The 13,029-nt window shown below is 56.3% G+C and overlaps 4 protein-coding genes across 4 annotated transcripts; 2 read left to right on the forward strand and 2 right to left on the reverse strand.

Moving 5' to 3' along the window:
* Positions 1 to 7: 7 nt before the first annotated feature.
* On the reverse strand, positions 8 to 3,557 carry MKK02DRAFT_17353 (Frag1/DRAM/Sfk1 family-domain-containing protein; the record flags this gene model as incomplete). Its single annotated transcript, XM_053085774.1, has 17 exons — positions 8 to 139; positions 173 to 259; positions 293 to 395; positions 444 to 618; positions 650 to 776; positions 825 to 884; positions 918 to 979; positions 1,013 to 1,115; positions 1,175 to 2,069; positions 2,106 to 2,376; positions 2,510 to 2,605; positions 2,677 to 2,802; positions 2,844 to 3,029; positions 3,061 to 3,098; positions 3,146 to 3,313; positions 3,348 to 3,384; positions 3,419 to 3,557. The coding sequence occupies 17 exons, from the start codon at positions 3,555 to 3,557 to the stop codon at positions 8 to 10; spliced, it is 2,805 nt and encodes a 934-aa protein (XP_052943964.1).
* Positions 3,558 to 3,823: 266 nt separating this feature from the next.
* On the forward strand, positions 3,824 to 8,588 carry MKK02DRAFT_38860 (putative Chromodomain helicase; the record flags this gene model as incomplete). Its single annotated transcript, XM_053090322.1, has 23 exons — positions 3,824 to 3,949; positions 3,984 to 4,332; positions 4,365 to 4,453; positions 4,487 to 4,802; positions 4,838 to 5,385; positions 5,419 to 5,566; positions 5,598 to 5,783; positions 5,816 to 5,829; positions 5,897 to 5,937; positions 5,971 to 6,197; positions 6,231 to 6,373; positions 6,410 to 6,492; positions 6,525 to 6,598; positions 6,630 to 6,750; positions 6,784 to 7,169; positions 7,204 to 7,274; positions 7,307 to 7,711; positions 7,744 to 7,870; positions 7,903 to 8,086; positions 8,118 to 8,175; positions 8,209 to 8,366; positions 8,399 to 8,468; positions 8,502 to 8,588. 23 exons carry the CDS (start codon positions 3,824 to 3,826, stop codon positions 8,586 to 8,588), a joined length of 4,011 nt encoding a protein of 1,336 aa, XP_052943965.1.
* A 79-nt stretch (positions 8,589 to 8,667) lies between these two features.
* MKK02DRAFT_38861 (glycoside hydrolase) lies at positions 8,668 to 10,556 on the forward strand (the record flags this gene model as incomplete). The annotated part of the gene is made up of 10 exons (XM_053090323.1): positions 8,668 to 8,995; positions 9,030 to 9,060; positions 9,094 to 9,233; positions 9,266 to 9,463; positions 9,508 to 9,568; positions 9,601 to 9,683; positions 9,716 to 9,976; positions 10,011 to 10,142; positions 10,175 to 10,402; positions 10,438 to 10,556. 10 exons carry the CDS (start codon positions 8,668 to 8,670, stop codon positions 10,554 to 10,556), a joined length of 1,581 nt encoding a protein of 526 aa, XP_052943966.1.
* Positions 10,557 to 10,654: 98 nt separating this feature from the next.
* On the reverse strand, positions 10,655 to 12,724 carry MKK02DRAFT_17058 (APC amino acid permease; the record flags this gene model as incomplete). Its single annotated transcript, XM_053085727.1, has 7 exons — positions 10,655 to 11,570; positions 11,617 to 11,858; positions 11,905 to 12,026; positions 12,076 to 12,187; positions 12,232 to 12,315; positions 12,360 to 12,489; positions 12,552 to 12,724. The coding sequence occupies 7 exons, from the start codon at positions 12,722 to 12,724 to the stop codon at positions 10,655 to 10,657; spliced, it is 1,779 nt and encodes a 592-aa protein (XP_052943967.1).
* Positions 12,725 to 13,029: the final 305 nt, after the last annotated feature.

Raw genomic sequence — 13,029 nt, forward strand, 5'->3', positions numbered from 1 at the left:
AGGACGACTAGCGACCGTAGAGCTGTAATCCGCTATGCTCGGGCGGCATGTAGTATACTGGCCCAATCCAGACGATGTAATGATGACCCCTGACTCCTTCATCCCGGAACATTGCAGGCATCTTCCATGGATCGGGTATCTACATCAGCTCCGTTCTCTTGCCAGGACTCACATCAGTCTCCCCAATGTGCCAGTACATCTCCTCATCATTCGCATAGACCGCCTTCGTGCCCGGTGACGGTAAGAGGAACTTGCCGACCTGATATCAGCTGAGGTCATGATCATTCCTCACCTGCAGCTCCGTATCGGTTATATCGCTCTCATGGACCCTAGCATACCCTATCCGCCAAAGACCCCGGAAAGCGATGTACTCGCACCACCGCGAGCGATCAGCCCTGACTGTCAGCTGACGTGCTGGTTCAACCTTTGCACCACAAGCTTACTTTTCGATATCATTCATCAGCCCGTCCTCCATCAAGATCTGATATGGCGCTGGTCGCTTCTCGCCAGGTTCGGTCACCAGGTATCCGAGGAAGATCGTAGGTGTATCGGCAGTCTCACGGAGCAGCCGGGCGAGCTCGGTGGTCTGCAGCTCTCGATCGAGCGGGTCTTCCTCTGCTCGTCAGTAAGGGGCACATGCTGGACTCACCTTGACCGTTATGTGAGACGACGACGTTGACCTTCTCGCCATGAACATCCACAGTGGCGTGAATAGCGGGAGCCAGCTCGCCACGAGGGGATGGAAGGAGGTGGTGGGTAGAGTTGATGATTGGGAACTGAGTGTCAGCTGAGCACTACAAGTACGGAAGGCATTGTATGCCCACCTTGGAAAGCAGTGCAGCACCCCATGTATGATGATTTGGACCCGGACCAAGATCGACGTACTGCCGTCAGCTCGGTTTTGGATGCTCACTCACATAGCCTAGCTCTTCCGCGATAGTTCGCGTCAGATCCCTGTTCCCGTATACCATACGATGGACTGACTGTCAGCTATACCCCAAGTAATGCTTACGATCTGACTCCAACAGTCCCACCACGTCCACCTCCATATCCCTGATCAGCTCCATCATGCGGTACTGGCTGTCTCTTCCCGCAGCATCAACGCCAAAGTGGACCTAGCTATGTCAGCTTGTCACTCCAGCATGCTCTGACGGACGCCCGTAGGGCAACTCACAGTCCAGATACCGCCGCTGAAGATGCGATGTTTCGAGTAAGGTACCGGCTGTGTCCGCGGCATCTTCCAGCACCCGTGCGCCACAGACACGGCAGCGAGGAGAATGACCGAATAGGTCGAGTACCGGTTGGTCCTCCTGATCCGCCTCTCTGCTCGATCTGAGACAGGTACGGGCCGAGCGCATCTCGTTCCAGCGGCGATAAGAAGGCAGGATACGCCGAGAACGAGGTCGGTCCGTTCTCGAACGAGATTGCCGAGTGGGACAAAGGCATAGGCGACGGTAACGACCGAAATGACATCGAGGAGGCCGTATATCGCCATCGCCCAGCCGAGTGTATGCGCTGGAGGAAGGCCCGAGACCGTTTGTAGGTACCCTGGAAGAGAAGAGATGAGGCCGACAATGGCAATCAGACCGGAGGAAAACCCGGACCAATTGGGGAACGCATACAGACCGACAGATCCGAGAGCGGCCAGGCCGGCTGCTAGACGGCCGTCGATCGACAGGATGGAGGAGAAGGCGATGGTAGCGAGGACAGCGCCGCCGAAGGGGTGGAGAGTGGGACCTTTGATGGGGTAGCCTGTCCATGTCCAGGCGATGATTGTGCCTGCGTCGGTAGCGAGGGTGTGGATGAGGTGTACGAGCGCTCCGAAGCCCGCGGCGACTGCGATACTGGCTGGTTGGGTAGGTATGGCCTTGTCCTTGACCGCGGAAGGAGCTCCGGGGAAAAGGCCGAAAGAGCGATTCGATAGCTCAACGATGGAGAGAGCGACGATGACTAGGCCAGTCTTATTCCATCCGCCCGAGGCGGCATCTGCGGACGCCCAGAAAGGATTGATAGATGAATTGACGTGCTTGAGAAGAGTCGCAGCGGCGAGAGCAACGAGCAGGACTGAGCTGTCAGCTCGGGCTGTATGATGGGTAGTGGTGTACATGCCTTGTGCCTCCGCTCTCGCCTCGCGACCACCCTTGATCCTCATGAGAGGACTCAAGACCGCCAGCCATCCCGTTCCTGTTCCGATCACCACGCCCACCAGGCGCAGTATCGGTAAGGGCGCAGCGTAGCACCCGAGACCGAATATGGCTGTCGAGCTTCGAAGCCAGATGAGGCCGGACCGCGATTGCGTCCATATTCGAATGTTTCGGTTCGCTAGTAAGATCGGGGAGAGGTTTGCTAGAAGAGCAAGCTCAGAACCGGCGAGAGCTACATCAGTCTCAGCCATAAGAGGCACTTACCAAGTTCCCAAACGGACCAGTAGAATAGTTGGAACGGCAGCGCGGTAAAGACCGTCCAGAATGTCATTCCTGTCGTTAGCTCCCTCGGCGAAAAGACGTACCAAAGACGACATCGCTGAGGTACGCAGCGACAGCTTGGAGACCAGTCGTGATCTCATCGGTTGTCCAGTCGACTTCTTGTGGTGTGGTCGGTATAGCTAGGGTAGGACTAGGCTAAGCTCCCGCCCGATCGCGGAACCCACCTCTTTCCGTCCGAGTCAAGGATGACAATCTGCATCAGCGGAAGCTAGCGAGAGACTTACCTTGAGATTGCTTAGATCGTCAACGGCCAGCGAGTCGAAGGCGATGTCCCAAACGACCAAAGACCACTCGAAGAAGGCATACGTCGTGTAGGCTGCGATCAGCTCGGATCACCATGTGTGGGGCTACACTCACAGCCTGGTATGCGGAGGACTGAATGACGGTAGTACTGCCAGATCAAGAATGGCAGCGTCCCCACGAAGGCATACATCATCCATTGCCTCCGTCTGCGGGTTTGGGGCTTCAACGAGGCCGAAGTCGCTAGCAGCATCCAGGGCAAGGTCAGGAGGAGGTAGATGATCATGAACAGGTCATGCAGAGCTAAAGTCAGTTTCGCCGACTGTGTACTCACTATGGCTATCCCGAGAGGTGATGTAGACCCAGCCTCCACTGTTTGTTCAGCTTCCTCACCTTGTCAACAAAGGTTGAAAGCTCACCAGCTGAATGTTCTTGCCATGCCAACGGCCAGCTCCAGGTCTGCAGTCCGTCCAGTAGTCTTTGAGCGATGTGAGAGCCACTGTAGACCCAAGAGCAGGAACCTCGGAGTCGCGCATAGCGCTATGAGTATGTGAAATGGGCTTCTTGATGCTGGATGATCGCCGATGCTGACATCAGTATCCATCTCTGGGTCACACCTACGTTGCCGATACTGATGGGAACCACTCTATTGGCCAAGCTGGCATCAGCTCAGCTTGTAAAGGCGAGCTCACCTGCGACAGCATTGGTGCAGAGGTCCTTCCAGATCCCGCTCGCGTACCCGGCAAAGAGAGCTACCGCGAAGGCACTCGCTGCGATCCCGCTGTGTAACCGGGGCACGAGCTCGGCGGGAACAGTGAGCAGGGTCGTCATGTTGATGTGTGAAGTCAATGCATGTTGTGCTAGAGCTGCACGGCGATCAAGTACGGTGGAGAGCCAAGAACCAAAGGAGTATGGTCTACGTAGGGATGAGTGGTGACGTGAAGGGGTCCGGGAGCGGTAACAACGATTCCAACGGCGACGGAACCGGTTTCAACAGCGTCGGCGGCTGACCGGGTGACATCGCAAGGAACAGGGCAGATCTGCATGTCCTGTCCTTTCCTTCCTCTATCTTGTCTACTATGGATGCCTCCTCCAGTATGTCTCCCGCGAGTTCGAGCTCGCCCGGGATACCACCCCCTCGGGTCACACTCCGCATGCCTCAGCCGTCATCACGGTCGTCAGATGGCGACCTCACACCTGAGCCAGAGGATGAGGCGTATCCCGTAAGTCGGCCATCGAGATATGAGCTGATCTCAGTCTGAAGGAGAAGAAGAGCAATCCGAGGCAGACGATATTGAGGATTACGATGAGGACGACGAGGACGACGACTATGGCGATGTCAAGAAGCGCGCGCCTCGACCACCCAAGCCGCCCAAGGCAGTCGCGACGCAGGCCTTTCCGACGCGTCGTCCCAAGTCCGAATCAGACGACGAGGAGTATGCGGTCAAATCGCATAGGAGAAAGGTGTTTGTGAAAGCTGGGAGTTTGGAATCTGGCGGATCATGGCGGAGGGGCGCAACCAAGAAGGTCGTCACTTACGATGAGACACAAGGGAATGAAGATCTCATGGAGAGTGCTAGCGAGCACGAGGCGCCAGTCGTTGAAGGTGAGTCTATGCTGTGCAATAGCTGACAGCAGGCGATACCGACGAGATTGATCTGGTGCTATCCCATACTCGCCATGAGGAACATTTAGCGGACCCCCTAGACTTGCCTCAAGTCAACTTGGTACGTTCATCTTGAGGTTGAAGCTGATCTCAGCGATACCACGTCAAATGGAAAGGGTATTCTCATGTCCATAATACCGACGAGGTGTACACCTTCCTCAAGACTTACAAGGGGTTCAAAAAGGTCGACAACTACATCGCCAAAGTCTGGGCGATCGACCAGCAGTACCGCAACCCCGGAGACCAATGGCGGCCGACTCGGGAAGAGCTCGAGCAGTACCAGATCGACAAGGACCGAACACAGGAGCTACACGAGAGCTACAAGACGGTCGAGCGGATACTCGCGTGCAAGGACGGAAAGTACTTTTGCAAGTGGACGAACTTGCAATATGCGGAGTGTACCTGGGAAAGTGAGTTTGGGAGATGGGATAGGGCTGATCTGCAGCGCCTGATGACATCCCTGGCTCGGAGGCGGCGGTCGCGGAGTTCACTGCACGCCAAAAGCAGGCCAAGATCCCTGCTCGGTCCATCCCGTACGCTACTCGGCCGGCCTTCACCAAGATCGAGACGGACCCGGGCTACCTCGGCGGAGACCTCAAACCCTTCCAGCTCACCGGTCTCAACTGGCTCGCCTACCTCTGGAGTAAAGGGGAGAACGGTATTCTGGCGGACGAGATGGGTCTCGGCAAGACGGTCCAATCCGTCTCGTACCTCTCATGGCTCTTCCACGACCGGCAACAGTACGGACCCTTCCTCGTCGTCGTTCCGCTCTCCACCATCTCGGCATGGCAGATGCAGTTCAAGACCTGGGCGCCGGACATGAATGTCATTTGCTACATGGGCTCGGCACGGTCTCGGGAGGTCATCCGCGAACATGAGTTTGGTCCGCTCAAGAATCTCCGATTCAACGTGGTCCTCACCACGTACGAGTTCATACTCAAAGATAGGCAGGATCTTCAGCAGATCAAGTGGCAGGCGTTGGAGGTGGACGAAGTGAGTCTGAGTGTTGAGCTGAGCTGACGATAGGCACATCGTCTGAAGAACCACGAGTCGCAGCTGTACGAAGCTTTGCAGAGTTTCTCGACCGCTTCACGACTCCTCATCACCGGCACGCCACTGCAGAATAACGTCAAAGAGCTGCTCGCCTTGATGCACTTCCTTATGCCCGATAAATGTGAGTGTACGCTAGGATACCGCTTACTCAGTCCAACTCGCCAACGACTTTGACCTCTCCGATGCCGACCAAGAAGGCAAGATCAAGGATCTGCACGACAAACTGGCCACTCTGATGCTGCGGCGGCTCAAGAAAGATGTTGTCAAGGAGCTGCCGACCAAGTCTGAGAAGATACTGCGGATCGAAATGTCTCCACTGCAGACGCACTACTACAAAAGTGAGTTCTCCTGAAGACAGCGCTGATTTCAGACATCCTAGCAAAAGTGAGATCGATCCAATACAATAGCTAATCAGAACTTCGCCGTACTCAGCAAGGGTGGAACCCAGCAGGTCAGCTTGATGAACGTCGCGATGGAGTTGAAGAAGGCTTCGTAAGTCCACTTCGCAGTGCTGGCTGACGGCAGAAATCACCCTTACCTCTTTGACGGAGCCGAGGACCGTTCGAAAGCCGCCAATGAGATCCTGAAAGGACTGGTCATGAACTCGGGCAAGGTCGTTCTGCTCGACAAGCTACTCGCCAGGCTCAAGGCGGACGGGCACCGAGTTCTGATATTCTCGCAAATGGTCCGCCTGCTCGACATCCTCTCGGACTACATGTCGGCTCGGGGCTACATATATCAACGGCTTGACGGTGAGTTTCCGGCGATAACTCGGCTGATGGCAGGCACGGTACCATCCGATGTGCGGAAGAAGTCAATCCAGCACTTCAATGCTCCCGACTCACCAGACTTCGCTTTCCTGCTCTCCACGCGTGCGGGCGGTCTGGGTATCAACCTCGAGACCGCTGATACTGTCATCATCTTCGATGTGAGTTATCCGCTTGGACTGAGCTGATGGTCCAAGTCCGACTACAATCCTCAAAACGATCTCCAGGCTATGGCTCGGGCGCACCGGATAGGACAGCAGAGACACGTCAGCATCTACAGGTGGGTACAGCATCGAGCCCAGCTGACCCAAGATTTGTATCGAAAGGAACGATCGAGGAGGACATTCTGGAACGGGCGAAGAGGAAGATGATCCTGGAATACGCAAGTAAGTGCCACCCCTGACCGAGCTGACGTAGTCATCAACCAGATCGATACCACCGGCTCGCATATCAACGGCAACGGCGCCGCCAAGGAGAAGAACGGTGACTTCTCCAAGGACGAGCTATCTGCTATTCTGAAGTTTGGCGCTCAGAACATGTAAGTCTGCGATTCCGCATCCGCTGACTCCAGGTTCAAAACCGACGAATCCGCCCAAGGCAAGAAGCTGGACGAGATGGACCTGGACGAGATCCTCACCAAAGCCGACGCCTTCGACACCGAGGCTGCCACTGGCGGAACCTCGCTCGGTGGCGAGGGCTTCTTGGCGTCTTTTGCGGATATCCAGGATGTCAAGCACGATGAGCTTGCCTGGGATGACATCATCCCGGAGGATGAGCGGGCAAAGGTGGAGGAAGAGACGCCAGAGGCTGGTCTGGCGCCAACGAGGAAGCGGGCTAGTCGGCCCTCAACGACATATGATGATGGTACCGAGAGCCAGCCTGGATCGCCTCCAGCCAAGAAGCGTGCCAATGTGGCTCCCCGCAAGTCTGTCACCGAGAGGACGCTGGAGCTGAAGGGTGAGTACGGGGCTGACCTCAAGCTGATGTTCAGAGCGAGACCTGCGTGTTCTTATCCGGGGTATACAGAAGTGGGGCGATATCCGCCAACGCTATGATCCGATCGTGAGTGATACCGTAGGCCGTGCTGATTCCAGGTCAAGGACTCCAAGCTCGAGGGCAAGAACCGGGTCATGATGATCCAGACCTGCGAGGACATCATCAGCGAGGCTGAAGCACAAGTAGCCAAGCACAAGGCACACGTGCGGGATCTGCAGGAACGCGGCGATCCCCTCAGCTCTTCCCTGCGACAAAAGGCGGTACTTTTCACCTACAAGAACGTCGCTGGTATCAATGCCGAGACCATCACATCCCGATATTACGAGCTCAAAGCGGTCATTGAGCACTTCAAGCGCGTTGGCGACATCGAAAACTACCGCATCCCGGTCGACAGCCTGAAACCGACGACAAATTGGTCGGTAGACTGGACGGCCGAGGATGATGCCCACTTGCTCATCGGGATATGGCGTCATGGATTCGCCAGCTGGGAGCTGATGCATGTGGTGAGTGCTCCCGTTGGTCGAGCTGATAGCAGGATCCCTCCCTTGAGCTGGCCGAGAAGATCTTCGTAGATGAGCCCAAGGGTGTCAAGCCGGAGCCAGGAGCGCCTAAACCGCCTACACCGGGACCCATACACCTTGTCCGGCGAGGGGACTACCTTTGTAAGTCTCAGTCTGGCTCCAGCTGACTTCAGGTGGTCTTATTCGCGAGCACGAGGAGACACGGCGGCTACAGCTGGAAGAGGAGGCAATGATCCAGAAGATGCCGCCCAAGCAGGGTTTCGGGCTCGTACCTGCCTCTACGAGTCCCTCGCGGTCGACCAAGCCGGTCAAACGCCGGAAGACGCCAGAGTACACCGACTCGGAGGATTCCAGCTAGTATGTCTTAGGCTGAACAAGCTGACAATAGCTCTTCGATGGACGAGGATGCTGTCAAAGAGGCATTGCGGCCGGCCAAGAAGCATCTCGTGAGTGCAGTCAGAGGCATGAGCTGACGGCAGAAAAAACTCAAAGCCGGTACCGATAATATGAGCCGCGAGGAGAAGATCTCGGCGCTGAAGGAATGTGTCTCTGCGATAGGCACGCAGATAGACCAGGTCGTGTCGGAGAAGGAGCGGAATGGGTTCAATGGGGGGAAGTGGCGGAAGCACTGCTGGGTGTAAGTCCCCTTTGAGGTCGCGCTGATGACAGCTTTGCGTCCTTCTTTTGGCCTCGACAAGGTGTCAATTACAGCAAACTCATGGACATACATTCGAAACTCGTGAGGCTACTCTATGGATAGAGCTGATGACAGACACGCGAGGCGACGCCACCTGCCCCGGCGGCAAAGTCAAAACCGAAACAACCACGTAAAAAGAAGCCTAAGACAACGTCTGAATGAGACGGGGCGGGATGTTTACCATGCACAACAACAATCATGTTTACAGCTGTCCCATCCTCTACTCTCACTCTCACTCACCATGGTTCAAGTCCAAGTACCGCTTGCTGCACCTCACGCATGCCTGGTCAAGCCCTACGACCACCTACATTTGGCGCTGCCCAAGTTTGCTCCGTACGATCCCGCTTCGGCGCTCATCTACCGGTACCGACAACAAACATCCGTCAACCTCGGGTCATGGTTCGTGCTCGAAGACTGGATGTCGCCGACGATGTTCACTTGCGCGATAGAGCCTAAGCAGGCTGAGCTGGACGTGGCGATGGGCTGGAATGGGCAGTCGTCGCATTTGCTAGCTCGGCACTGGGATGAATGGATCAAAGAGGAAGACTTTCAATGGCTAGCCAGTGTCGGTGAGTATAGCAGGTCCTGTTGAGCTGACATCAGGCGTCAATACAGTCCGGCTACCAATAGGATAGTGAGTGATGGCCCCGGCCGAGCTGACCAGCAGCTGGGATCTAGGTGCAAATGCACTCGCGGGCACCGACTTCGAGCCTGTCGCGGACGTCTACGAGGGAGCCTGGCCGAGGATAGTCAGAGCGATCAATTGGGCTGCCAAGTATCGCCTAGGCGTGCTGGTAGACCTGCATGGTGAGTCTGAGACCTGTCTGGGCTGATCGCAGGTGCACCTGGTAGTCAGAACGGTCTTTCGCATTCCGGGCTCTCGGGAGGGAAACAGGGGCTCTTTGATGACGATGACAACATGAAGAAGACGATTGCTATGCTGGCAGAATTGACACAGCGGCTAGTCAGCGTGACAAATGTGGTGGGGATTGAGCTGTTGAATGAGCCGAGCAATGTCGAAAATTTGGAGCAATTCTGTAAGTGGATCCTCCACCTGTCCTTGAACACTTGCTCATAGCAGACTACGATGCCCTCGACGTGCTGCGCAATATCAGCAGCGAAGCGGCCGCGTTTCCCTTCTAGTGAGCGAGCGCTTGACTAAGCTGACACTCAGCATCAGCGACGCATATGATATGAAACGCTTTACTTCACTCGTGGCGGGTCGAGATGACTTCGTCGTCCTGGATCATCATTCATGTAAGTAAGCTCTGGGTTGCGACTGATGCTAGACTTCGTATTTGGATCAGAGGAGGATCAGAAGCGACACTTGGATGAGATCATGGGCGATCTACAGCCAGACGGCGGCTTCAACAATGAATTGCAGCAAGCCGCCGAGCAAACCCGGGGCAACATCGTTATCGACGAGTGGTCTTGTGCTCTTACGGGAGGCGCATTATCCGGCATGGAGGACCAGGACGCAGGACGAGCGGAGTTCTGCCAAGCTCAAGCCCAGCTGTACGCGGACTGGACTGCCGGCTGGAGTTTCTGGAGTGAGTGTCAGGCGAGGGCAGAGCTGATAGACAGGCTACAAAACGGAGGGCTGCGATGGCGACGAGAACTGGTGCTTCCGACATGCTCTGGCAAGATCTCTCCCCTCATCCTTTGCCCCAGTCCGGGCATCATCGTCAGCAGCTAGCGCGATCTGTCGCTTGATAGGTGAGTCAGTGTCACCGCTTTACTGACGGTAGACTGTCCCCATGATCAACCCTCGCTCGCGCATATCGAAGACGTCCTACCCGTGAACGCTGTCAGTGTCATGAATGCTCATCGCCTGATACCCCGGCGCGGGTCCGACCCCCACGACAAGACATGTCGATGCGCCATCAAGGACCACGCCGAGATGGCGGTAGCTGTGGGATACGCTGATGGGTGGAGGGTGGCAAACTCGTTTGCTGGGTTTGGGGGATCGAAACTTGGTAGGTCAGCTTGAAGGGACCCGGCTGATCGTCAGGTTTCGTCAATCAGTTCTTGCGTGATCACTTTACTGGGTTCTGCGGCGTGTGTCCCGATGATACACGCGCTCAGTACGAGGAGTGGTTCAAGCGAGGAGCTCGCGATGGGATAGAGTAGTAGTGCACGAAGCCAAAATGTCCCAACATGTCAAGGTAGCATTATGATGATATGGATACTACTTTGTTCTACAAATCCCTCTGAACCCTGGCATCCCTCTACTTGGCGCCGAAAAGGAACCTGTAGACCCGCAGGTACATGGGCGCACTTGCCCTCTCAGCCCGGTAAGCCCTCATCTCCTCGACGGTCAACCAAGACTTGCGTCCGGTGTCCAGGTCGATCTCCGAGGCGCGCTTGGGAAGAGTCCGCTTCCACAAGTACCCGGCGACCCAGAAGCCGAGGATGATGGGTGCGGCGAGGTACGAGATGAAGAAGGCCTCGGCAGCGGCGGTACCGGTGGGAGCTTCGCCAAGGGGCCAGACGGCAATGTAGAATTGGGCGATCAGGACGAGGACAAGAAGAACCGCACCGCAGACGGAACCCCACATGCCGCCGGCAGCGGTGAAGGGGAGCTCCTCCACCGAGTGGCCCTGAACCTTCCAGGCCTGGCGGAACCGAATGTGGGTAATGCAGATGGCCAACCAGGTGAAGAGGGTGGAGAGACCGGAGAGGGCAAGAAGCCAGTCGAAGACGGCACCTCCGACATCCGCGAGGTTGACGTAGGCGATCGGGCCGAAGGCAAGGATGAAGAGGACGGAGTAGAGGGGGCGGCCGGACTTGTCCACGTATGTGAAGAATTTGGGAGCGTAACCGGTTTCGGCAAGAGCGGTAAGGGTACGGGAGCCAGCGTAGACGCAGGAGAGACCGATAGAGAGGACGGAGATACAGATGGTGGCGTTGACGATGTGGTTGAAGACGGGGATACCGGCCTTGTCCACAAGGATGACGAAGGGGGAGCGACCGGCGCCTGAGCCTTGAGCCAGACGGGGGTCGTTGTAGGGGACGGCAAGACCGATGATGAGGAGGGAAGTGATGTAGATGATGGTAATCCGCCAGAAGGTGCCCTTTACGGCGGCCGGCATGGACTTGCGCGGGTTGGGAGTCTCGGTAGCGGCAAGACCGACGAGCTCAGTACTGCCAGGTCAGCTGTCGCCCGCTTTGTAGCTTGAGGCTGACTTACCCAGCGAAGGAGAAGGCAGCAGTCACAAAGACGGAGCAGACACCCTTGAAGCCATTCGCGAAAAGACCGGGGTTGCTCCAGTACCGCCCGCCAACGTAGGTGCCGTACTCGCCGCTCTTGGGTCCACCGCCGCAGATGCAGATGATGCCCATGAAGACGAAGATGACGACGACGGTGAGTTTCAGGCAGGATGACCAGAACTCTTCTTCAGCGTAACCGAGCGTGCCGAGGATGGAGAAGAACTGAAAGTCAGCGAGCGTGGTCAGAAGATGGATGCACGAGACATACGATGATGAGGAGGAAGAAGAGAGTGATCCAGGCCCCGAGGGGCACAACGTTGGTCCAGTATTGTACGGTTGTTCCGGCGACGGTAATTTCAAGAGGAAGTACGACGGCCCATTGGAGCACATCTAGAGCAGGTCAGCGCTGGTACTGCAGTACTGTGTATGGGGGGCTTACAGTTCCATCCCATGGCAAAGGCAAAAGAAGGGTCCATCATTCGGGAAGCCAAGGTGTAGAAACCGCCAGAGACAGGGAAGACGATAGCCATTTCACCGAGAGCCTGGCAGACCTGACTCGTCAGCGATGACTAGCCACACAGTCTCGAGAACTCACGTTGATCAACATGATACCCATGAGAACCCAAGCAATCAGGATACCGAGGGGACCACCGCGAGCGAGAGCACCACCGGAACCGACCTGTCGATCAGCAAGCTTCAAGCTGATTGTCACAAACTACTCACGAAGAGACCGGTACCTATAGAACCTCCAACCGCGATCATCTGCAAATGGCGCGGCTTCATCTTCTGCTGGAGGAGAGGGTTGTCATGACCGACGAGCTCAGGAGCGCCGCCACCGTGAACAACCAGACCCCTGAGGGAACGTCAGCGCTGCCACTCCACCATGCCAATAGGCGTCGGCTGTGGAGAACTCACTTGGTGGTACCGGGAGCCCGCTTGAAACTCTCAATGTTCAAACCCAAACGTGTCCACTTGCTCTCCAGCGAGGGATCGTAGAACTCCTCCTGGCGCTGTCCATACTCGATGTCCCCAGCTGCGTGGACACCGGCGGTGTGGTCGTCACCATAAATCTTCTTGTCGTCCTCCATCTTGGCGGTCGATGAACTGGTGAGTAAAGATGAGAAGAGGGGGGAAGAATAGTAAGCGGGATATCAGTCTCCTCTTCCTTATATGCCGCAGTCCTATCGCTCGTGAAAGTCAGGAAAAGTAGCCTTATCGGCTATCAGGTGATCCGATAGACCGCTGTCTCGCCCTCCCGCGCCGTCTCATCGGATTGGGAGTCTCTGCTGATATCACACGACCGGGAACTTGGAAGGAGAAGCTCTCGTCCTATCCCGTGGCGGCATTTGCCCAAGTTCGCAACCGCTATCTCGAGTTGCCTCTCCGGCGCGGA

This window comes from Dioszegia hungarica (assembly GCF_025882075.1).
Source record: "Dioszegia hungarica strain PDD-24b-2 chromosome Unknown MKK02contig_16, whole genome shotgun sequence".
NCBI classification, from domain to species: Eukaryota; Fungi; Basidiomycota; class Tremellomycetes; order Tremellales; family Bulleribasidiaceae; genus Dioszegia; species Dioszegia hungarica.